The sequence below is a fragment of the Phascolarctos cinereus genome, unplaced genomic scaffold (assembly GCF_003287225.1).
Source record: "Phascolarctos cinereus isolate Bilbo 61053 unplaced genomic scaffold, phaCin_HiC Scaffold_4;HRSCAF=312, whole genome shotgun sequence".
NCBI classification, from domain to species: domain Eukaryota; kingdom Metazoa; phylum Chordata; class Mammalia; order Diprotodontia; family Phascolarctidae; genus Phascolarctos; species Phascolarctos cinereus.
Genome location: NW_027555847.1, coordinates 460,498,890 through 460,524,999, shown reverse-complemented (window position 1 = coordinate 460,524,999; position 26,110 = coordinate 460,498,890). Strand labels below are relative to the sequence as shown.

Genomic DNA, 26,110 nt, shown 5'->3' with positions numbered 1-26,110 from the left:
TTTGCATAATGTCTCTCCTGGTAAAATGAAAAATTGGGAGTGTCAGTAGAACCCAGAGAAGGAAGTACTCGTTTTGTATTATAGATCTTCTCTGCCATATCACATTACTCTGCTCACTTCCATTCTTCAATCTGCTTAGTTTATTTAAAACTTTTAAAAATCTGGGGAGGGGGTTTACTAAGCTATAAATAGAATGAGCTATATTCACTTCTGAGCATTAACAGTAAGAATGCAGCTGGTCATGACTGCCAAAATAATAAACTGCTTTCTCTTGGAGGTCTTGGGGGTAATCCGCTGTGGATATATCCCCCTTACATTGATATTTTTTCATGAGCTACAGATGACTTGCTGAGGGGGAGGCCTTCTATTTATTTTAAAGAGAGGGAAATACCCGGGTTTTATTTTGAAGGTGCTGAACCTCTTTCATCATCTCGGAAAAAGAGACTCATTCGTACTTACAAATTCAACTTTGGTTGATAGGCTGTTGTTTTCTTTCCTGTGAAACTTGATTACTGGCCCTATAGTACAAAAAGGGGAAATCAATTTAGTGTCAGTTCAATTTTGGAGGCAAATTGAGTAGCTAGCTGTCTGTGTAGTATGATCTGCAGGTTCCTGAATTACCTATCTACGCCTTGTGCCCCCCCCCCATACTTCTCCCAATATTTAAAGCCTTTCATAATTGGGCTCCTACCTACATTTCTAACATCATAATGCTCCCCTTTTGTTCCCACTGTATGAGTCCAAGTGGCCTACATCACATTCTATTTCCTGTATACACACCTTTGCACAGCCCAATCCAATGTCTCCTTTAACTCTCTCTCTTAGTATTCCTGCTTCTGTTCAGTTGTTTTCAATCATGCCCAACTCTTCGTGATCCCATTTGGGGTTTTCTTGGCAGAAGTAATGGAGTGCTTTGCCATTTCCTTCTCCAGCTCATTTTACAGATGAGGAAACTGAGGCAAACAAGGCTAAGTGATTTCACCAAGGTCACACAGCTAGTAAGTATCTGAGGCCACATTTGAACTCATGAAGATGTCTTCCTGATTTCAAGACCAGTGCTCTATCCACTACGCCACCTAGCTGCCCCTTAGTGTCCCTAACTATTTTCAGAACATAGCTCAGCTCATACTGTGTCCTATATGTAGCCTCTCCTGATACCCTACCTCCCACAGTTGTTAGTGTCTCTATCTCTTGAAATTGTTTTGTATCCACTTCTCTGTGTACAGTTAGACCCCTTTGGTAGAGCTTAAGCTTCTTGAGGACAGAGATGACTGAGTTTTTATATCCCCAGATATATCCAGATTAATACCTTGTACACAATAGGCATTTAATAAATATTTGTCAAAATGGATTTAATTGAATCATAGGGCTCAGAGATGAGACGTGAGTTGCTTGAAACTCTTTCATATTTTAAAATAATGAAGGTTGGCAATGAGTTTGAAGAAGATAATGTCTAATTAGAGATGCCTATTGAATGAGTGCTTTATTCACAAAAACTGTATGAGGTAGGTAGTGTAACACTAGCTGCTGACATTTTTGTAAACTTTGAAAGATTGCAAAGCATTTTACGTGCATCGTTATTTGAACCTTACTGCAAATCTGTAGGGGCAGCTAGTTGGCACAGTGGGCTTGGCATCAGGAAGACTCATTTTCACGAGTTCAAATGCAGCCTCAAATACTTACTGGCTGTGTGACCCTGGGCAAGTCACTTAACCTTGTTTACCTCCGTTTCCTCATCTGTAAAATAAATGAGAAGGAAATGGTAAACCGCTCCAGTATCTTTGCTAAGAAAATTTCAAGTGGGGTCATAAAGAGTCAAACATGACTGAAAATGACTGAACAACAACAAACACAACTCTGTAAGATAGAGAGGGCAGGGGTTATTGTTTTCATTTACATATAGTTACATGGGACTGGAGCTGGAAGGAACCTCCCCTACTCCCACCAAGAATTTTACATGTGAGGAAATTGAGATCTGGGTAGGTTAAATGACTTGCTGATAGTAAATTTTATGTAAATAGTAAGTGGCATAGGGATTTGAACTTAGGTCCTTTGTGTCCAAATGCAGAGGCTCCAATTATCTCCATTTTATTGAAGAGGCAACAAGCTCAGAGTTATCTTTAGTTTTCCCCCTCCAGATTTAGTTAAGTGACTTAAGTGTGGGATAGGCCTGGAATCAAGGTCTTCTGAATCCTAGGTCACAAATCTTTCTGCTGCATCACAGTCTGTGATGTTTTCAATACCTAGATACTGAATGATAGAGAAACCATTTATAGATTCCAGGCATTATAATTACAGTAGGAAAAGCTGAATAATTAACTGTTCAGTTTAGACTTAGATGATAATTTGAAAATGTGAAATCAGTGATAAATGTTTGCAGTGGGCTAGAGTAAAGAGATGCAAGAAGCCTAGAAATCAAGACCTTTGATCATTCGAGTACAAGGCTATTTATCTTAATACATTCCTGGTTAAATTCTGAGAACTTTACATTACATGGGTGATGGAGAAAACTATTTTTCAACCTCAAGTTTTTCCTTAAAATCTGTCGATATAGAATTGTTTGGAGTGGTGAGTTGTTTTTCCTGGTTCCCGTATGTTACTGTTTTTCATGGAACACAGAAGACTGATTTCCTGTAAGGGCGTTGCAAATAAATATCAAGGTCAGTGACTGGAAGAAGTTTTGGAGATACCATGGCACCTCTCTTGATTCCACTGGGCCAAGAAATACTTTCAATGCCTGAAGGCAGGAGTTTTTCAAAACAAGACTGTTCCAAAAAGGGTGTGTGCTTCCTCCATTAGCTTTTTCTCCCCCTCAACCCTGCCCTTTTGCATTTTAACTGCTTTGGGAAAAATGGAAAGTCCCTGGAGCCTCTGGGGTTTCTGAAGCATCCAAGTATGCTAGGTAATGGAGTCTGTGGTGATTTCTCAGTAAGTGGTTTGCACACAGATGGGATGATGGGCAGAGAGCCCCTTTCTAAGGATCCAGGTTGTCTTATGCAAGCTTTGTCTGGCTATTTTTTCTCTTCTGCTCTTTGCCTTCTGCTTCTCTGTATACTGGGCCCTAAGTGACTTTGATCATTCTTTTCAGATCCCAGGGGAGCAGCCCTCTTAACCCTTTGCATTTGTCTTGACAGGAGGGCTCTCCAGACCCCTCACACAGTGATTTCAGCCAGCAGATGGAGATTCTGTTAATTGGGTTAGTTCTTTCTGATGTCTGGATTCCAGCAGTTAGACATAACAAGATCCTCGCCCTAGTTGGCCCTCTGTCATTTAATTTCCTTTTTTTCCTTCCTTCATCTCTTTTGATTTGTTTTATTTTTTCTTTTATTTTAAAATTATTAATATGTATTGTTTTCACATCACTTTCTTCATTTCTGGGACAAGAAATCACTATTTAACAAAAACTGCTGGGAAAACTAGAAAGTAGTGTGGCAGAAACTAAGCATAGACCAACATCTTACACCCTATACCAATATAAAGTCAAAATGGGTATAGGATTTAGGTATAAAAATTGATACTATAAGCAAATTAGAAGAGCAAGGAATAGTTTATCTTTCAGATCTATAGAGAAGAGAATAATTTATGACCAAACAAGAAATACAGAACATTATGAAATGCTAAATGGACAGTTTTGATTACATTAAACTGAAAAGTTTCTGCACAAAGCCAATGCATCTAAGATTAGGAGGGAAGCAGAAAACTTGGAAAGAATTTTTACAACCAGTGTCTCTGATAAAGGCCTCATTTCTTCTTTTTTTAAATATAAATTTATTTACTTTTAGTTTTCAACACTTATTGCCATGAGATTTTGAGTTCCAAATTTTCACCCCATCTCACCGCTCCCCCCCACCCCAAGATGGCATGCATTCTGAATACCCTTCTCCTAGTCTGTCCTCTCTTCTATCTCTCCCCCTCTTCTCTTATCCCCTCCCCCTTCTATTTTCCCATAGGGCAGGTTAGACTTCTGTACCCCGTTTCCTGTATTTCTTATTTCCTATTTGCATGTGAAAACATTTTTTAAAAAAATATGTGTTTTTAAAACTTTGGGTTCTAAATTTTCTCCCTTCCTCCCTCCCCACTCACCCTCATTGAAAAGGCAAGCAACTCAATATAGGTTATACATGTGCAGTTATGCAAAACACTTCCATAGTAGACATGTTGTGAAAAACTAACTCTATTTCTCTTAATCCTATGCTGCCCCCCCATTTATTCTATTCTTTCTTTTGACCCTGTCCCTCCTCAGAAGTGTTTGCTTCTGATTACCCCCTTTCCCAGTCTGCCCTCCTGTCTATCATCCCCCTGCTCTCTTGTCCCCTTCTCCCCCTGTTTTCCTGTAGGGTAAGACAGATTTCCATACCCAATTGAGTGTGTATGTTATTCCCTCCTTAAGCCAAATCCCATGAGAATAAGATTCATTCATTCCTTCTCACCTTCCCCCATTTCCCCTCCACTGTAAAAGCCTTTTCTTTTCTGTTTTGTTTGTGAGATAATTTCCCCTGTTCTACCTCTCCCTTTCTTTTTCTCCTAGTAAAATCCTCTCTCATCCCTTAATGTTATTCTCCAGATATGACCCCCTTAAACTTCTACAACCCTGTGCCTTCTATCTATCTGTCTGTCTATCTATCTATCTATCCATCCATCTATATACATATATATACATACATATAATTTTTTCCATCCAACTACCGTAATACTGACAAAGGTCTCATGAGTTATAAATATCATCTTTCCATGCAGGAATGTAAACAGTTCAACCTTAATAAGTCTCTTATGATTTCTCTTTCTTGTTTACCTCTTCATGTTCCACTTGAGTCTTGTATTTGAAAGTCAAATTTTCTATTCAGCTCTGGTCTTTTCATCAAGAATGCTTGAAAGTCCTCTATTTCACTGAATGACCATTTTCCCCCCTAAAGGATTATACTCAGTTTTGCTGGGTAGGTGCTTCTTGGTTGTAGTCCTATCTCCTTTGCCCTCCAGGATATTATATTCCATGTCCTGCGGTCCTTTAATGTAGAAGCTGCTAAATCTTGTGTTATCTTGATTGTGTTTCCACAATACCTGAATTGTTTCTTTCTGGCAGCCCTGCAATATTTTCTCCTTGACCTGGGAACTCTGGAATTTGGCTACAATTTTCCTTTGGGGTTTTCCTTTGGGGTTCTCTTTCAGGAGAAGATCGGTGGATTCTTTCAATTTCTATTTTGCCCTCTGGTTCTAAAATATCAGGGCAGTTTTCCTTGATAATTTCTTATTTTTTATTTATTTTAAATTTTTTATTTTTATTTTTAGGAAATTGGGGTTAAGTGACTTGCCCAGGGTCACACAGCTAGTAAGTGGCAAGTATTTAGTCTGAGGCTGGATTTGGACTCAGGTCCTCCTGACTTCAGGGCCAATGCTCTATCCACTGCACCACCTAGCTCCCCCTTCCTTCATATTCTCTTGAAAGATGATATCTAGGCTCTTTTTTTGATCATGGCTTTCAGATAGTCCAATAATTTTTAAATTCTCTCTTCTGGATCTATTTTCCAGGTCAGTTATTTTTCCAATGAGATATTTCACATTGTCTTCTATTTTTTTCATTCGTTTGGATTTGTTTTACAGTGTCTTGATTTCTCATACAATCACTAGCTTCCAATTGCTCTATTCTAATTTTTAAGGAAGTATTTTCTTCAGTTATCTTTTAGACTTCCTTCTCCATTTGGCCAGTTTTGCTTTTTAGGTCATTCTTCTCCTCATTGGCTTTTTGGACTGCTTTTGCCATTGGGGTTAGGCTATTTTTTAAGGTGTTATTTTCTTCAGTATTTTTTTGGGTCTCCTTTAGCAAGCTGTTGTCTTGTTTTTCATGATTTTCTTGCATCACTCTCATTTCTCTTCCTAGTTTTTCCTCTACTTCTCTTACTTGCTTCTCAAAATCCCCTTGAGCTCTTCCAAGGCCTGGGACTGATTCATATTTTTCTTGGGAGCTTTGACTTTGTTGTCTTCTGGTTGTATGTTTTGATCTTCTTTGTCACCACAGTAAGATAATATAGTATGACTCCTTTTGTGCTGCTTGCTCATGATCCAGGCCAATTACTTGAGTTTTAAACTCTTCATTAAGGTAAGAGTCTGCTTCCAATATGGAGAATGTACTGTCCCAAGCTTCCGGGGTTTGTGTAGCTGTTTTCAGAGATACTTGTAGGGACCTGTAAATTTTCATTTCTTGCAAGGTGGTATGATAAGGCATGAGGTGTTTACTCCTTACCTGGTCTGTGCTTTGGTCTGTTAGTGACCACAAGCACTCCTTTCTGTTTTGAAACTGTGAGGAGTGTTTTCTTTCCACAGCCACTACAAGCTCCACCATGCCAGCATGTCTCCTCACCCCAGAATCACTACCCAGAACTATGACCCAGATCCAAGCATGGGCAAAGCAAGAGATCCCTGCAATTTCCCTCTGATCAGCCACTAGATTCTCCCTCAGTCTGTGGGCTGGAAGCTCAGGAGGCAGCCCCCACCCTGGGCCATGCTCAGGGAATGGAGCTGAGCCCACCTTGCTTCTCTCTTAGCACCACAGAAACAGACTTTTCCCACTGACCTTCGAAGTTGTGTTTGGTATTCGTGGGTTGAGAAGTCTGGAAACCTCCACAGCTGCTCCCAATTCAGTCCTCTGAGGCCTGCTCCAGGTTCGCTGTGGCCTGCGTGCCCACACCACACTGTGCTCCTCTTCCTGCTCATCACAATATACCTTTCTGGTCAACCATCCAGGTTGTCTTGGGCTGGAAATTTGCTTCACTCTGTCTTTTTGTGGGTTCTGCTGCTTTAGAATCTGTTTAGGTATTTGGAGGGGTTTGGGGGAGAGCTCAAGCAAGTCACTGCTTTCACTCCACCATCTTGGCTCCACCCCCCAAAGGCCTCATTTCTAAAATCTATAAAGAACTGAGTCAAATTTATGTAAGTCATTCCCCAGTTGATAAATGGTCAAAGGATATGAATAGGCAGTTTTCAGAGGAAGAAACTAAAGCTATCTATAGTCACACAAAAAAATGTTCTAAATCATTATTGATTAGAGAAATGCAAATCAAAATGACTCTGAGGTACCACATTACACCTATCAGATTGGCTAACATGACAAAACAGGACAATGATAAATGTTGAAGATGTGGGAAAATTAGAACACTGATGCATTGTTGGTGGTGTTGTGAAGTGACCCAACCATTATAGAGAGCAATTTGGAACTATGTCCAAAGGACTATAAAATTATGCATACCCTTTGACCCAGCAATACCACTTCTAGGTCTCTATCCCAAAGAGATCATAAAAACAGCAAAAGGACCCACATGTACAAAAATATTTATAGCAGCTCTTTCTTTGGTGGCAAAGAATTGGAAATTGAAGGGATGCCTATCAATTGGGGAATGGCTGAACAAGCTGTGATACATGAATGTGATGGAATAAGAAATAATGAGCAGGTGGACTTCAGAAAAACCTGCACAGATTTATATGAATTGATGCTAAGTGAAATTAGCAGAACCAGGCGAAAATTGTACATAGTAATGGCCACATTGTGTGACGACTGATTCTGATAGACTTAGTTCTTCTCAGCAACATAAGGACAGAAGACAACTCCAAGACTCATGATGGAAAATGCTATCCACATCCAGAGAAAGAACTATGAAGTCTGAATGCAGCTCAAAGCGTACTATTTGCTTTCCTTTTCCTCTGCTGTTTTGTTTTATTGCTTCATTCTTGTGGTTCCTCCCATTAGTTCTAATTGTTCTTTACATCATGACCAATGGGAAAATATGCATAATATGAATGTATAAGTAGAGCCTATATCAGACTACATGTTATCTTGGGTGGGGTGGAGAGGAAGGGAGAGGGAGAAAATTTAAAACTCAAAATCTTATGGAAGCGAATGTTGAAAACTAAAAATAAACAAATTAATTATTTAAAAATGCAATTTTTGTGAAGAATTTATATAAAACTGGAATTAATTTTTCTTCAAATGTTTAATAAAATTCTATCTCATTCTAGAAGTTTTTCCTTTCAATATTAATTTATTAAATTCCTTTTTTTACCTGAGATCAAATTATTTAAATTATCTATTTCTTTCTCATTAATTGGGGTATTTTATATTTTTGCAAATGTTTATCAAGTTCATTTAAATTGTTGCTTTTATTTGCATATATTTATACAACTAATTTCTAATTATTTTCTTTATTCTTCATTTGTTTTTAATTCTCCTTTTTCATTTTTGAAACTGGAATTTTGGTTTTCCTCTTCCTCTTTAGAAAACACAATTAGAGCGACAGCTAGGTGGCACAGTGGATAGAGCACTGGCTTTGGATTCAGGAGGACCTGAGTTCAAATCTGTCCTCAGAACAAAGACTTGACACTAGCTCTGTGATCCTGGCAAGTCACTTAACCCCAGTTGCCTAAAAATAAATAAAATTAGTAATGATTTATGTATTTTAAAAATAAGCTTATAATTTTATCTAGTATTTCACTTTTTTGGTTTCAATTTTGTTAATCTTCTCTGATTTTCATTGAGATTTTTAATAGTTGGGTTTTTAAAAAATTTAAGTTGAATGCCAAATTCATTATCTGATCTTTTTCTCATTTGTTAATGAAAGTGTTTAGTGACATATACTTTCAGTGAAGAACTACTTTGGCTATATCCAACTGCGATGATTAAAAATGTTCAAGAATCATAGTTTCTGTATAATTTAATCATTTTATTAATAAAAGGATGGTCATTTGGCTGTCTCTCTTAGACCAAAGACAATTATTGCTGCAGGCTCACAGTTTGTGTACTCTTCCCTAAGAGTAGATGTTTCAATGAGGGGCTTCAAATGATATCATGTCACCCTTGAACATAGAACCTATCTCTGAGAAACCCCCAACCCTGGGCTATCTAGACAAAAAGATCTGTCCCCACCCAAGCTTGAGTAGAACACAATGGGCTTCCCCACCTTAGATTAAATTCCTTATAGGATTGAGTGGGTCTGACCAAGATCCAGAAGATTTAATGGGGTCTCATTATCAGTAATGTCCTTTGAAAGACTGAACTTTTAGGACGTTGGAAGGAGGGGAGAGGTCTGAATCTCCCAAGATATTGGTTATTAATAATAATTTCTATCACCACAAATTTAGGTATATTCTTTTGTGTTGTAATCTTGTTTGTTGAAATTATCTATTTTTCCTGTGACTTGTTGGTTTTTTAGTGACCATCCTCCATTCCTTTAGGATGGAATAATTTAATCTCCAATTGATATTTAGTCCTTTGTCCAGTGGACATTTTTTAAATAAAAATTTTTGTTGTGTTATGGTATGCATTATACCTGGTTTTTGACATTTATTTGTAGGGTTTGTAAAAATCATAACAAATGGTCAGTTTTTTAAAATGTTCCATGCACTTCTTAGAAAGATGTAAACTCTAGGGGCAGCTAGGTGGCACAGTGGGTAGAGCACAGGCCCTGAAGTCAGAAGGACTCAATCCAGCCGCAGACCAAACACTTGACACTTACTGTGTGACCCTGGGCAAGTCACTTAACCCCAATTGCCCCCCCAAAAAAAGCAAAAAAAGAAAGATGTAAAGTCCTTTCTATTCAGTAATTATCATAGCTCTATCATATATACCTTTTCTAAAATGATATTTATGTACTTAGCTTCCTGTTTTTGATTTGTCTAGTTCTGAAATTTAGGAATCAAGATTCCTAAATATTATAGCTTCATTATCTATTTCTTATTAGAATTCATTTAGCTTTTCCTTTAAGTATTTAGATGCTATACCATTCACAGAATATATGATAAGAATTGATGTCAATCCACTGTAATTTCCCTGTTTATCTTTTGCAATAAGTCTATTTTTGCTATAGACTTTTTTTTTTGAGTTTTTGATTGCTATCCATGGTTTTTTAATTCAGTTGAAAAATAATATATTTTCCTCCACCCCTTTATTTGAATTCTGTGTGATTCTTCATATTTAGCTATGTTTCTTATAAACAAATTATTGTTGAATTCTGCTTTCTAATCCATTCTGCTATTTCATTCTTTTTTATGTGATTTCATCTCATTCACATTTATAATTATAATTACTAATTGTTTATTTTCCTATAAACTATTTTCTTATACTTTCTCCTCTCTTTACCCAACACTATCTTCTTTACAAATAACAGAGCAGCGAGAAGGGAGGAGTATACATAGCACCAGTGCTCTGTGCTTGACGTGATGGTCTTTCATCTTCCTTCCTCACTCCTGTCTCTCATCTCTTCCCCATACCAAGACCTTCATCTCAAATTCTTACCGCTTTAACCTGTTACCAACTATGTTAGGTAGATTCTGTATTCATTATTTTAAGACCCAGAGAGGTGAAATTAGTTGTTTAGGGTCACACAGGTATTAATAATATTAAAGGGAAGAGCCAAGATTTAAACCCAGATTCTTTGAGTCTGAATACAACATTCTTCCCTATGTAAACACATTTCCTCCTTCATAGAATGTAGCCAGGAGAACAGTTAGTAAATAGTTTAGGTTTGCCGAAACAAAAAATTTTGTGGAAAGAAGCAGTATGAAATAAGGTTGGAAAGATAGGCTAGAACCAGTTTCTGGAGGGATTTAAATGCCAGACTAAGAGATTCATGCTTTTTCCTATACATAATTGAGTTCATTGGAGGTCTGTGAGCATGGCAGTGATGAATCATACTTGGGCATTTGCAGTATCATTTTAGCACTTGTTTAATGCATCAATTCGAGAAGGGTGAGGATGGAGGTAGAGAGACCATTAGGAGATTAATGAAATAGTTCCTGTGAGAAGTTATGAGAGCCTGAAGAGCATGGTGGCCATGAAGATGAGAGGAAAGGTTGGAAATGAATGTTGCTGTGAAGACTGAATTGATGGCAACTATTTGGATGTTGGCGATTATGGGAGTAGGGGAGAAAAAAAGCATTTTACAAACACATACTATGTGATAGGAACTGTGTTAAGCACTTTATACATATTATCTCACTTGATCTTCACAACAACCCAGTGAAGCAGGTTCTATTATGATCCTGATTTTACAGTTGGAGAAACTGAGGCAAATGGAGGTTAAGTGACTTACACAGATTCACATAGCTTGTAAGGGTCTGAGGCCAGATACGAACTCAGATCTTCTTGACCCAAGGCTCAGGGCTCTGTCCACTATGCCACTTAGTTGAGGAAGACAGAGTGAAAGGTGGTTCTGAGGCTGGTGGTGCCATCATCAGAAATGGGGAAACTGGGAGGAAGGACAGATTTTAGAGGTTAAATTATGGATTTACTTTTGGGTTTGAGATGCCAATGGGGGTGATATATCCAAGTAGAGACATTCAACAGACAGCTGGAAATGTAGGACAAGAGTTCTGTAAGTGATATTGAAAGCCAGAGGAGTAGATGGGGTCATCTAAGGAAAGCATCTAGAGAGAGAGAAGAGAGTTGACAACAGAACCTTGGGTGATACCCATAAGTAGGGGTTGGGAGGAAGAGGGTGAACTAGGGAAGGAAACTGAGAAGGATTAGGCATATAGGAGTAGAATGAGGACAAAGTTGTATCATGGGAATCCAGGGAGGAGAATATTCAGAAGGAGAGGATGATAAGCAGTGTCAAATATAGAAAAAAGGTCAAGAAAAGGATGGAGAAAGGCTACACAATTAAAGCATCTATAAAGTGATAGGGTCATAAGTCAGATTGCAACGCATTGAGTAGTGATTGGCTGGCATAAATGTGGAAGTAACAAATGTAGAATCCTCTTTCAAGACATCACAGTGATGACAGCCAATTGTTAAATTTTCAATATGAGCATTTATACCTCAGAAATTGGCAAACACTACAAACCAGGGGTTGGTTTATTGTTTTGTTCATTGACACTCTAAAATTAAGAAAATAATGGAGAAAATTATGATAATTTAGATTAAGTTTAGAAATGTGTAGTGGATACACTTCTTTTTGGGAACCAGTTGTTAAACATCTATCAGTATACTACTGGATAGGGGAGGCCTAAGCATGTTTGTAGCCATCAATGATGGAGTCAATACATAGCGTTCACTTTAAAATAAGAGCAAGAGAGGGAATGGTCAGTGGGTCCAAATCCAGGAGTTGGAATCAAAGGCACAGGCGCAAAAATTCACCTAGGCAAGCAAGGAAGGTGAACTTCTCCTGAGAGACTGCAGCAAAGGTGGAGAGGGTGGCTGAGGGCATACATTCGTAAGTGCGGAGGACAGAAGACAAGGAAGATGGAGGAGCTCTTATGTTTAGGAGGCACAGAAAGATGGTAGGCGCACTGAACACTAACTTTAATTGCATTGCAATTTTGGTTAGGGTGGAACCAATAGAGGAGCGATGAGTAATTCCAGACTTTTTGGAAGCTGGGATCACTTGAAGAAGTTTATCACTCCCGGGATCCTTGTGCCTGTTTCATGGAGCAGGAAAAGCTGAAGGACCCAAGAAAAAAAGAAAATCATCTGTGAATGAGTGTGTTCTTTTGATATTTCCCAAGCTGAAATATGGGCGAGAGAATTCAAGACATCATAAGCCTTTTCGCCTTTAATATGATTGTTTAAATCCAATTGGGATTTAGGGCATTTTATCAAAATGTTATAGTGGCTAAGAGAAGCAGGAGATGTGCAGACTGTGGCAATGATTTCATTTTGGGATGAGTGAAGGAAATCTTATTTTCACGGTTATCAATCAAGCAATTGTCTCGGGGAGCAGTTTTCTATTAAAAAGCACTCTCCAAACACATCAAACAATGCCCCCTCACCACCAACATGCAACTCTTGGCATATACAACAGTACAAAGTAGCAATGGTTTCAAGTGGGGCTTGTTTCCCATTAATGGTGTGCTCTTTCTTAGGTTTTTGAGTTCTGCTCATCATTCTTTTCAGTTGCCAATAAAAACTGCCGTGTGCAGACAGTGGTATTGTGTGTGTGTGTGTGTATGTGTGTGTGTGTGTCTCTTCCCCCATGTCCTCCCCCTCCTCTTACTTCTATTGCTTTTGACAGAGTGTGCCAGTTAGCTAAGTTTAGGATTTCCTTTTTCCAAACAACCTGCCTTCAGTCAGCGGGGCCAAAGGTTTCCCAAATTGCAAACCATTGCATTTCTTCTGTCACTAGCCATCCTGTCAGTGGGCATAATTGCATGCTTAAAACACACCAAACAGAAAGAAACAGGAAATGTTGAAAGAGACACTAAAGGAGGGAAGACAAAAGTGGTTTTTATTAAGTCTAGTCCTTTGGATTTGTCAAACAGTAATGCCAATTTGGGATCTGTAGTATTATTACAGCTGAAGCCAGTGGGGCTCAGACAGTGTGGCTGAGTGCTAATGCATGGGGGGAAGCTTCCTACAGTATGGGCAAGTGTCATCAAAATAAACATGACCCCTGCATGTTCATTCAGGAAACAATTCTGCATTCCAGTTTGGGAACTGCCTCTTCCTTGCATTTGGGCAAGATAGCTCATATATTCATCTGTTGAAAAGCAAGTTTGGCAGAATTTAAAAGCACAAAATTATCATGGGAGAAACAACATGGTGTTGGGTGTAGAGAACCCACCTATGAGTCAGGAAGACCTGAGCTCAAGATTCCTCTCCACCATATAATGGCTATTCCACTTTGGACAATTCATTTAACTTCTCAGTCTCAGGCAGAGGAAGAAGGAATTTGCGTCGGTGGACATTCCTCTCCAGGAACTCTTCATCCTGGGCCATCTCCAGTCGTCCTGATGAATATCTGGCCACTGGACCCAAATGGCTCTGGAGGAGAAAGTGAGGCTGGTGACCTAGCATAGCCCTCCCTCCCTCAAATCGAAGTCAATTACAAGTCATGTCATCATCTCCCTGATGCCACGGTCCTCTTTGAGAATGAAGGACAAACACAACAACACAACAACACAACAATAATGAAATCACGGTTTGGTTCCCAACCTCTCCCCAAAAGCCATCCTCCATGAAAACAGGAAGAATAGAATAAGGATAATATCTTTGGAACCACCAACTGTTGCTGCTGAGTCATTTCAGTCATGTCCGACTCTTTGTGACCCCATTTGGGGTTTTCTTGGCAAAGATACTGAAGTGGTTGGCCATTTCCTTCTCCAGATCATTTTCCAGATGAGGAAACTGAGGCAAACAGGGTTAAGTGACTCACCCAGGGTCACACAACCTAGTAAGTGTCTGAGGCCAGATTTGACCTCAGGAAAATGAGTCTTCCTGACTCTAGACCTGGTACTCTCTCTTCTACATTACTTAGCTGTCCCCTTGGAACCACTAATTGTAGTAGAAAAGCATTATGGTCATTGTCTCTTCAATTTGTAGATCAAGAAAAGGAAGGTCAGAAACTTTATTCTTGTTGGAAGCCACAAAATGCCCTAGTGAAGACATATCTTTATTTTTTCTCCCCTCAAAATTAGGTAATGGGAGTTCCACTTAAATTGGTTTCTAGACTGCTTTTAGGAAGGGCACAGATAATATGCTACAATTCTTTTTCATCTCTCTTTCTAAAAATGATTGAACAGATTTTCCCAGGTTAATGTAAAAGCCTCCATTTTACTTGTTAACTGAAAATTATTTTAAAATATAGTGTGATACACAACAGTGGACTACGGACAAGAGTGTTCCAGGCAAGTATGTATTTAACAAGTTGATTCACTGATCAGGGGTTTATTCATCCTTCCTCATCTCTCTAACTCCTGCACTCTCTTCTTCCTTCTAGTACCAGCGAAAACTCAACCTTCTAAAGTAAGAATTTTTCAATCCTCCTTGATATTAGCACTTTCCCTTTCTTGATTATTCCCAATTTATCCCAGAGATAGGTAACTTTTTGTGTTGAGTCATTTCAGTCATATCCAACTCTTCATGACCCCTTGTTTGGGTTGTCTTTGCAAAGATACTGAAGTGGTTTGCCATTTCCTTCTTCAGCTTATTTTACAGATGAGGAACTGAGGCATACAAGGTTAAGTGGTTTGCCCAGGATTACATAGCTAAGGCCAGATTGGAACTCATAAAGATGAGTCTTCCTGATTCTAAGCCTGTATTCTATCCGCTGAGCCACCTGCTGGCACTGGTAGGTAGTTAACAATTATTTATTAAGTGCTAGATGCCAGGCATAGTGCTAAGTGCTAGGGATACAAATGCAAGCAAAAAGACAGTCCTTGACCTCAAGGAGCTGATATTCTAATGGGAAAAGACAACACAGGAGCTGAAAGGTGGTGTGGTGGAGGCCCTGCAAGTATGATGGCAAGATCTTTAGAGTTGGAAGCACAGTCAGGAAAGGAATGTAGCATGGCCACCCTGGCCCTCCAAAAGAACTCTCCAAAGGGAGAAGGGGACTAGTATTACATAAGGATATCTTGTTTGTATATAGCTGTCTGCGTGTTGTCTTTCCCATTAGACAGAGCTCCTTTGGAGCAGGGACTGTTTTGTTTTGTGTCTTTGTTCTATCTCTAGTGTGAGTACAGTGGCTGGCACACAGTAGGTGCTTAATAAATTCTTGTTGACTGTTGACTAGAGATTTTTTTAACAGTGTATTGTAGCAGCAGCATGTACATACTGGCTTGAAGTCATCTTGGAGTCAGTTTTAGAAGCGGTGGACCTTAAAAATTGAGGAGGCTTTGTCAAGACAGCATAACCTGCTGGAAGGAGCAATGGACAGGGAGTCAGGATCCCCAGATTACAATCCTTTCTTTGACCCTGAGGTCTTGGGCAAGTCATAGGCTCATATCTCACAGAGAGTTGGAAGAGACCTCAGAAGCCATTTAGTCCAGTGATTTTTGTTTTACAAAAGAAACTGAGGCCCAGGTTGGTTAAGAGATTTAGCCACAGTCACAAAAGTAGTAATTGTAAGAAGTGAGACTTGTGGGGGACCTGTGGCCTTCTAGGTCCTTGAGTGTGGGCCTTTTGACTGAGTCCAAGGTTTACAGAACAAATCCTTTTATTAAGGGAATTTATTCTGTGAAGTTTGGTTTCAGTCAAAGGGCCGCACTTGAGTACCTAGAGGGCCACATGTGGCCTCAAGGCCACAGGTTCCTTATCCTTCCGAGTTCGAAGCCCTATCCGTGAGCTCAGTAGAACTGTTACTTATCAAAAAACAGATGACTGGACCTTCAGTCTTATACAGAGACCAGTTACTGGACAGCATCAGCAAAGAGCGCTTTAAGGTAGAATGTGAAGACATCTGCAAAATGATCTTTTACTACGTATGTAATCTCTCTTGATATGTGTTTATTTAAGGGAGAGATGGGAGACACTGATGGATCCATGACTCCTTGATGTGGGTGAGCATGACACCAATGCAGATCACATGTCCTTCATACTGTCTAATCCTGCGTAATTCTTGGCTTTGGCTTTTATAAATTCACTATAGAGCAATGGTTTTCAATTTTTTTGATCTCAGGACCTATTTGCATTCTCAAAAATTATTTTAAAAATTTTATTTGTGTGGGTTATAGCTATCAAATTTACTATGTTAGAAATTAAAACCAATAAATTTTTAAAAATACATTTATTAATTCATTTTAGGCTGTGAGGTAGTGCAGTGGATAGAACTTGGGGCCTGCAATCAGAAGACCTGAGTTCAAATTCAGTCTCAGACACTTACTAGCTGTGTTACTCAGCCCTGTTTGACTCAGTTTTCTCATCTATAAAATGATCTGGAGAAAAAATGGCAAACCACTCTCATACCTTTGCCAAGAAAACTCCCAAAAGAGGTCACGAAGAATCAGACATGACCAAAAAGCAAAAACAACATTAATTCATTTAAAAATAACAATAATGAACCTGCTACATGTTAACATAATATTTTTATGAAAAATAGCTATTTTCTAAAACGAAAAGATTTATTGAGCAGAGTGGCATTTTTCTACATAGCCTTACAAATCAAATATCTGGCTTGATTGAAGACAGCTGGCTTCTCATATCTGATTCTGCATTCAATCTCTTGCAATATGATGTTTTGTTTGAAGTATATGAAGAAAATCTGACCTCACACAGCTAAATAGTTGGAAAAGGGAGGAGTATTTTAATAGGAAAATAACATCCAAATATTATTATGAAAATAGTTTTGACCTTGTAGACCCCCTGAAAGGGACCCCTAGAGGTTCATGGTTTGAGAACCAGTGATGACAAAAACTCACTTCTTTTGGAAGCCATCCTCCGAGTCTTCCAATACGTTAAAAGCATTAATGTAACTAAGGCTATAATCTCTCATTTTTGCCATATGTCTGATTGGCTCTTTTTTCAGTAACACATAGGATTTTGAGCTGAAATGAATCTTAGAGGTCCCTTAGTCTAATCCCTTAATTCTACACAGGATGAAACAGGTCTGGAGAAAGGAAATCACTTTCCCAGGTCACACATCCTCGATGGCGCCTATTAAGCCAGTTTTAGCATGCTAGGTGGCCAAATGTATTGACTCACTCATACGGAGTCCTTTTTTGTTGTTGTTCATTTGGGTTATTTGTAATTTTAGTTAATCTGATGTTATGGTGATCCAGGCTTCATAGCCACTTAATGTTACTAGGAATGTACAGGGTTTAAAGAAATATAAAGCTAGAACTAGAAATTTTGGCACTAGGACAGGTTTCATAAAATGCACCCTATATATTAAACTTTTTTCAGAAAAAAAAATTGGGAGTGGTAGAAATACTTCAGTACACAAGGCTGCATGGGGGAGAGAGAGAGAGACTTCTGGACATCGCCCCTATGGATAGAGATCCTGGAATATTGTAAAGCCAAAGGATAAACTATCTAGTCATTTGCTTGCTATTTTAATTAATTGTTCTTGGCAACCAGGTACAAAGCTCAGCTCTTTGTATTCTGCTGAGGTTCTAAGGAGATGGGCTTTTGCAGCAGTGAGGAGACTGCACTCAGTTAAAACAGTGGGCAATTTTCTGAATGATACTGAAACGTCTTAATCTTTGGGTTAATTTATACACTACTGTCAGTCACTAACAAGTGAAGCCTGAAATAATGTGATTAATAAGATCACAATGATAATGTTCATTTCAATCATCTATAGAAGTCTCTCTGGCACTTTCATCTTCCTGGCAATGCTAAGTCCCCTTGTTTCCATTTTTAACATTCACAGTATGCTGAAATGCTGAGTCTTAAATGATAAATCAATATGGAACAAACACTGTTCTTGACCTTCACGTCATGATTCTGTTTGTGTGCCCTACTGAGATTACTTCCACCTCCTTTGTACATGTTTCTTTTTCTCTATCACCACCCTCTATGATCATTCCTTTCTATCTGACCATTCCTCGGATCTCTGAAATCCCTTCCTACTCCAATTCTACGATTTTTTAATTCTGTAATTTTTAAAATTATTATTACAAGTAAGATACAAGTTCCTTTTTTCTGGCCCTCCACTAGGCACTTCAGACTACATCAATGGCATTCAAGGCCTTACACAATCTGGAGCACACTTACTTCTCAAGTCTTATTTAATATTACCTTCTTGGACTTATCACCACCCCAATGTTCCCACTCCAGTGGTTTTGCTCCAATCCCAGAACATTCTCTTCATGTCTCAATCTGTTGAATTTTTACCCTTCCTTTAAGAGCTAGCTTGGGAAGGGAAGGGAAGTCAGATCATCTCTCACTCATCACTGATATTTTCCTCTTCTGAAATTCATGAAGTACTTTTCTTGCACCTTTCTGATACACTTATAACAGTTTGTACTATATTTATCTGGGTATGTGTCATATTTTTCTTCAAGACTGTAAGCCTCCAGGCTAATAGCTCTGCTTCCAGTTCAGCCCATTCAGCTATCACCCAGGACAGCTGCTCTTGAGGAGATGTAATATGGGAATTGCTTCTGTAAGGTGCTGTAGGGCTTGACTGCTTGTGGTACCCACCTGCCTTGCTTTGGAACCTTAACGTCCCTAAGCCTTAGATATGAAACTTTCTATATGTGCTGTTTGCCTCTATTATGATGTGATCTCTTTAAAGCAGAGACTACCTTGTTTCTCTATTTGTATCCCAAGCACTGAGTACAATGCTTTGCAGCTGATAGGCAATTATTATTTTTTATTCATGCATTCATTAATAAATATTCAATGGATTGAATTGCAACACCTCCCACTACCTTCTAGACAACCACATGTCTGCTTCTCACAGGTAAATGAACACTTTTCCAGTTCATCTAACCTTAAGTTTTATCCTGACCCAAAGATCAATCAACAGATAATTATACTTCTGGTTTTTTTTAAAGCCACTATAAGGTGTTTTGTGGATACAAAGATGAGGAAAAGCTGGCCCTGGTCCTCAAGCAGTTTAAATTATAGTTGGGAGATATAGGTACTTAGATATGGAAAGTTAACCACTATTTATTATTTATTCATTCATTAATTTTTCTTTCATTCATTCATTCATTCATCTAGTTATATGTCTTTTCCTTCCTCCCTCCCTCCCTTCCTCTGTCCCATCATCCCTCTCTCCCTCCCTCCTTCCCTCTCTCTCCTTTCTTCCTTCCTTCCTTCCTTCCTTTCTTCCTTCCTTCCTTCCTTCCTTCCTTCCTTCCTTCCTTCCTTCCTTCCTTCCTTCCTTCCTTCCTTCCTTCCTTCCTTCCTTCTTTTCTTTCTTTCTTTCCCTATGACTTCATTGAGGTTGGAAGCCCCAGTGATGAACTTCTCTGACCAATGAAGATGGGCAAATGCCCTACAAGTTTTGGTCTTGAAGAGTTGCTGGAAGCCCTAGGGTCACACAAACAGTATGCGTTGAGGTGGGATTTCAATCCAGATCTTTCTGATCACCAGATCTTTCTAGCTCTCTATCCGCTATTCCACATTGACTCTCTAGCATCCATCAGAGAAACTGTGAGCTTAGTTGTCAGAGAAGGAGTCATAAATAAGGTGAGGCTGCGGATAGAACTTGAAGGATAAGTAGGGTTTAGATGTGTGGAGGAAGGCGAAGAGCATTCCAGGAAGAGATTTCTGCATGAATATAGATATGGAGTGGAGAATGTTTGGGAGAGAGTTACTAGCAAGCAGTCTATATGTAAAGGAGGAATTGTGTAAAGGAATAATGACTTAAAACTGGAAAGGCAGGTTGGGGCCATATTGTGGCAAGCCTTGAATGCCAGACAAAGGAATTTGGACTTTTGTTTTGGGGACAGTAGAAGTTATTGGGGGTTTTTGAACATAAGGTTGACATGATAATATTAAGGTTGACATGATAATATTAATATTTTAGGAAAATTATTTGAATGATACTTTTCAAAATGCTTTCCATTTCTCATATTGATAAATATTTTTTTTTCTTTATCATTTAAATAGTCTGAAATCCCACCTTCATGAAGACCTACCTTTTAGAATATCCTGGAAGGGCACTGTAACTTTCTTTTCTTTATAAAAAATTAATATAAAATTAAATTTTTTTACTCATTACAAATAGAATAGTATATTATAAATAATACTCAAGTAAAACAAATTCCCACATTAGCAGTGTCCAAAAAGAAAGAAAAAAAAGATGAAAATCTGCTTAAATCTGCACTCTGAGTGTATCACTTCTCTATCTGGAGGTGACTGGCATGATTGGTTGCGAGTCTTTTGGAACTGTGGTGGGTCATTGTGTTGTCCAGAGTCCTTACACTTCTATTATCTTTGTATAATTATTCTCTTGGTTCTGCTCCTTTCACTCTGCATCAGTTCATAGAAGTCTTCCTAGGTTTTTCTGAAACCATACCTTTCATCATTTGTTATAGAGCAATAGTATTCCATCATTTTCATCTACTGTAACTTTTTTAGCCTTTCCTTAATTGATGGGCATTCTTTTAGTTTCCAATTTTTGCTAAAATAATAATAACAGCATTTGTACAGCATCTACTGTGCTAAGTACTTTATAAATATCTCATTTAAACCTCACAACAACCCTGGTGCTATTATTATCTCCACTTTACAGTTGAGGAAACTGAGGCAACAGAGTCTAAGTGACTTGCAAAAGGTCATACAGTTAGGAACTGTCTGAAAGCTGTTTGAACTCAGGTCTTCCTGATTCCATGACTAGCATTTTATCCACTGTGCCTCCTAGTTGCCTGAGGGCTGCTACCAATATTTTTATACAAATGGATCCTGTTCTTCTTTCTTTGATCTCTTTAGGGTATAGACTTGGTAGCAGTATAACTGGGTCAAAGAGTATCTGTAATTTATTAGCTTTGGGATTCATAATTCCAAATTACTTTCCAGAATGATTGGACCAGAGCAGTAACTTTTCCTAGTCCCTTCTCAGTCACCGAACCTATCATAAGTTAAAATACTCCATCACATACCCCAATATCCTATGATAAATTAATTTACTTGGTCTTATTACTGACTTTCATACTCTGAGACAATATTTTTACACATCTGTATAAATGAGTGCAGTTTTAAAGTCTGTGTTGTGCTATCTGGAAATACATTGGGATTATCTCAGTGCTCAAGATGGCTAAAGAAAGGTTGTCACAAAATGCTGTGGAGACTCATTACCACAGCATCAAACTTTTGCATTAAGGACTTTTTGTCATTTCCATAACTAAATTCCATTGTCTGAAGACTTTGACCCCCACACCTTATATTTTAACAATAATAACAGCTAGCATTTATATTTTTTGATTTGTATAGTTTTAGAAAGTGCTTTATAAATATTATTTCATTTTATCATTACAATCCTGGAAGGTAAGTGCTATTATTCCCATTTGGTAGAGAAGGCAACTGAGACAGAGGTTAAGTGATTCCAGAGTTCACAAAGCTAAGAAACATTGGAAGCAGGATTGGGACTTATGTCTTCCTGATTCTAGGTCCAGTGCTCTATCTGCTATACTACCTAGCTGCCCCAAAACTGTGTACATATAGGACTCTACCTAGATATGCTACTGAGAGTTGTTGCTATTTGGTTGTTTCAGGTGTGCCTGACTTTTTGTGCTCCCATTTGGGGTTTTCTTGGCAAAGACACTGGGGTGGTTTGCCATTTCCTTCTCCACCTCATTTTACAGTTAAGGAATTGAGGCAAACAGGGTTAAGTGACTTGTTCAACAATTGTACAGCTAGTGCATATATGAAGCTGGATTTGAACTCAGGTCTTCCCAACTCCATGCCTAGTGCTTTAGCCACTGAGCCACTTAGCTGCCCATGCTGCTCGTACCTCAAACTCAGTATGTCCCCCAAAAACTGACCTTGTCTTTTTTCTTCCAAACTGCTTCCACTTCTGACATTCCCAGTTCTATTCATGGCATCATCATCTTCACTCTAACTCACATTTAATTTTTATTTTCTATTTTTATTTTTAGGCAATTGGGGTTAAGTGACTTGCCCAGGGTCACAGAGCTAGTAAGTGCCAAGTGTTTGGTCTGAGGCCGGATTTGAACTCAGGTCCTCCTGATTCTCTAGTGGATAGAGCACTAGAGTGCTCTATCCACTGCGCCACCTAGCTGCCCCACTCTAACTCACATTTAAAACCTTGGAGTTGTCTTGACTTCTCACATACTCATCACCCCCATCTAATTCATTGCTAAGTCAATTATATACTTTCAATGGTTTTTCACTCTCACTGCCATAACCTTAATTTATCACCTCTTACCTAGATTATTGCAACCAACTTCAAACTGGTTTCTGTACCTCCAGTTTCGTTTCCCTTTGGCTTATCCTATATAATGATTCCAGTTTCATATTCCTAAAATAAAGTTTTCATTATATTACCCTCCTGAGCCTTCTCAAGAACCTTTAGTTGTTATAACATCTTAGACTGATATTCTGCAATCTAATTCTAATTTGCCTGTCTAATCTTAATTCCTACTATTTCTCTTTATCCATGGTTCACCTAAACTGGACAACTCTCTCTTCCCTGAATGCGTCCTTTACTTTACTAATGCTGTTCCCTCCATCTGGAATGTCCTCCTTCTTTCACCTCAGTCTCTCCAATGTCTACTCACATGTGATCTATGTGAAGTCTGTCTGATGCCCCTCATTTGGAAGTGATCTGTCCATCTTACACACATGATACTCTCCTCCAATTGCTTTTTCACATTATATTTTGCACTATAATTATATGTGTATACATCTTATCTCCTCTACAAGGGCATAAGCTGCACAAGGATGAGGAGATTTTGTCTTATTCCTTTTGTATCCCCTATAATTGGACCTTGTACCAAATGAGTACTTAATAGATATTTGCTGAACAAATGAATTGTACTCTAGAGCAGAAAGTGGTATCTTATAATGCTATAGTGAGGTCACTTTATATATTTTCCATGGTGACAAGGTAAGCATGTGGAATCATTTCTGGTGCATTCACTACTCTGGGTCTCTTCACTCATTCCTACTGACAAAAGTAATAGCTACTTGCTTTATGGTTTATATCCATATGGGATTTTTAAATCATAACTACAATTTTTTTTAATAGTTTCCCTTGTCAGGGCAGAAGAGGAAGCATCCAGCTTTAAAGATCATCTAAATCCTGCTGTATCAAGAACCTACTGGGGGGCGCATATAAATATAAAAGACACAAATCCAAGAGGAAGTGTTCAATATTTCACAAATCAATTTTATTAATTTAAACACAAAATAAATGAAGAAAAATCCTGTACACAATTGTGGACACAACACACCTTTTTTTTTTTTTAGTACAGTAAGGCCCAGGAAAAAAAGAAAAAGAAATGTTTTCCCCCAGTCTGCATACTGATTACAGAAACATGAAAAGAAAAGGCAAGACAAAAAAAAATTCTGTCAATCTTTCTTTGTTTTAGGCAAAAAAAAAGTCTATTATGGTTGGTAATTAAACAATTTGGGAAATTCACAAATGACTAATTCTAGTAGCAGCAATATGAATCCTCAGTAAGTGGATGGAGGTGCTCTTTAGCTTCCCTGGTTAGCTGGTGCTTTTTTTCAAGGAGTTAGAGGAGATGAATTCCTCAATAGAGTGATTTGAGGAAAAGGGTAAGAAACACATCAAGAAAAGGGGTCTACTGATAAAATGAATACTCTAACACAGAAATTGCCTTCCAGGTAGAGAAATATGACAGCCCCTACTTCCTAGATGTATGTTTATCCCCAATGTAGATAGAAATGTCAGTTTCTTGGTGAAAACAATTTTGTTGTGTAGTTACTTCTGGAAAACGGTGCAACAAAAAAAGAGAAGAGAAAAAAGAGAGAGGAAGAGAGGTAAGGGGAGGAGAAAAAAGAAGGGAGAAGAGAAGAGAGCAGAAGAAGAGAAGAGAGGAGAGAGAAGAAAAGAAAAGGAAAAGAAGGAAAATGTAAGGATTGGGTATGGATTTTTGCTCAATTCCATAGAACTATGGTATTTCCCTTCCTTCCTTAACAAAACAATGCAGACACTAGAATGATTTTGATTTTCTGATTACATGAAAATTTTGATGGACTCCAACCCATAAACCATTTTAATAAAATATATCCAGCTTCTACATTCTTTCTGTGGGATGAGGCATTTGATTATTTTTTTTCAAGTAGCTACATATAATACATTAGTGCTAAAATTGAAAAAGGGAGGTATTGGGTTTCCTTATTCAACTCTTTTGAGAAACTTCAGGGGGAGGAGGTGCTGTGGGCATGTTGCTATTAATAATGATGTCCTAATAGGCCTTTTTCATTTACGCAGAAGAACCGAGGGAAAGAAAACAGCTAGAAAAAAAAAGAAAATCCTGATTGACACTTGACATCCATGCTTTTGGTCTTGACAAATTTATCTAAAAAAATCCATTATCTACATATTTATAGCCAACCCTTTGAATAAGGTGCATCATGAGACATTGTGCCCATGATGCCTCTTATATTTCACTAACAAGGCATTTCTACCTTTCAATAGCATCTCCCTAAACAATATGTAAAAGAATCATCCATTATTACAAATTTACACAAAAAATTCTTCCTGTACATGATTGTCTCAGTGATGTACACATCTGTTTAAATTAGACATACTTTAATCTACTTCGCAATGTGCTAAAATCCAAGTACTTGCTGTGTCTATCAGAAGGCTGAGGTCAGAAAGCACCTAACTCCTATCAAACGTCCTTCCATTTACTTGATGTCAGAAACACAGTCTGTTCATAAATAAGTAGAGATGTACAGAGTACCCTGGGTAGGAGACACCCCAAAGTCAACCTTCTTTACAAGAAAATTACTCCATTGGTATTGAGAAAGGAAAAAACAAAACAAAGCAATCCCAGTCTTCATTGTGCAATCAAGTTTGCTGTACTGAAGAAGCAGTTTCTGTCACACTGAAGATGCTACGAATCAAAGCATTTTAAGGGTCTTTCTTCCTTCACAGGTTTGAACCGTGTAGCTAATGTGGCAGAGACACATGGTTAGGACATTCGCATGGCTTTTGTCTTTTTCCCATTGGATTCACAGTACTAGAATCGACAGCTGTTCTGAAGGAAAAGGCATGGTCCTCCGTTTACTGAAAGGGCATAGGTTAAGACCACTTGCAGCTGCGTATCTGCATGTGGAGACCACGAATTTCTGTAGTCCAATGCTGTCACAAGATACAGGCCTCCTGTATACGGTCCATGGACATAAGGGTGTGGGGGAATTTCAAAGTGCTCTCAGGCTGCTACAGGTACTCCAGTTCTAAGGCATGATGAAGAGCCATAAGGTCAGAGTGACTTGAGATCCTCCAAAATGGCATTGCATGCTGTGGATGGCAAAGAAAAAAAAAAGGTAAGACAATGGGACTTCACCTGATGAGGTGTTTTGCATGCTATCCATCTCTATTTAGAAATCAATTAAAGTGTCTTATCACTTCTCTCTGGTGTTATTTTGGAAACCTCCCACTGATGTCCAACATTATCACATCTATTTTAAACAAAAAACAAAACTTCCCTGAATATGAGGCTGGGTTAGAGTACATTAATTTAAGAACATTAATCACCTAGAGTTCATTTCTTTCAAGAAAATGATATGTAGTTCTTAAATAACAACAGTCACTATTTATATAGCACTTTGAGGTTTTCAAAGCCCATTTCATATGGAATGTCATTTGTCCTCACAACAACTCTGTGAAGTAGGTGATATTGTTACCCCCCCCATTTTATAGACAGGAAAACTGAGACTGAGAAAAGTTAAATGACTTGCTCTGGAACACATTTAGATCTTAAGTAGAAAGAGCTACATTACAACATGGCTACTGATTCT

At 38.4% G+C, this 26,110-nt stretch overlaps 1 protein-coding gene across 7 annotated transcripts in view; it reads right to left on the bottom strand.

Annotated features, from left to right (window-relative positions):
• Positions 1–23,483: 23,483 nt before the first annotated feature.
• Positions 23,484–26,110, bottom strand: part of EYA1 (EYA transcriptional coactivator and phosphatase 1) — a 162,992-nt gene continuing 160,365 nt past the window's right edge. For all 7 annotated transcript variants that reach the window (XM_021002151.2, XM_021002139.2, XM_021002143.2 and 4 more), the window contains one exon: positions 23,484–25,610. In XM_021002151.2, coding sequence (XP_020857810.1) covers positions 25,530–25,610 — 81 coding nt within the window. In that variant the 3' untranslated portion in view covers positions 23,484–25,529. The remainder of the gene's footprint in view (positions 25,611–26,110) is intronic.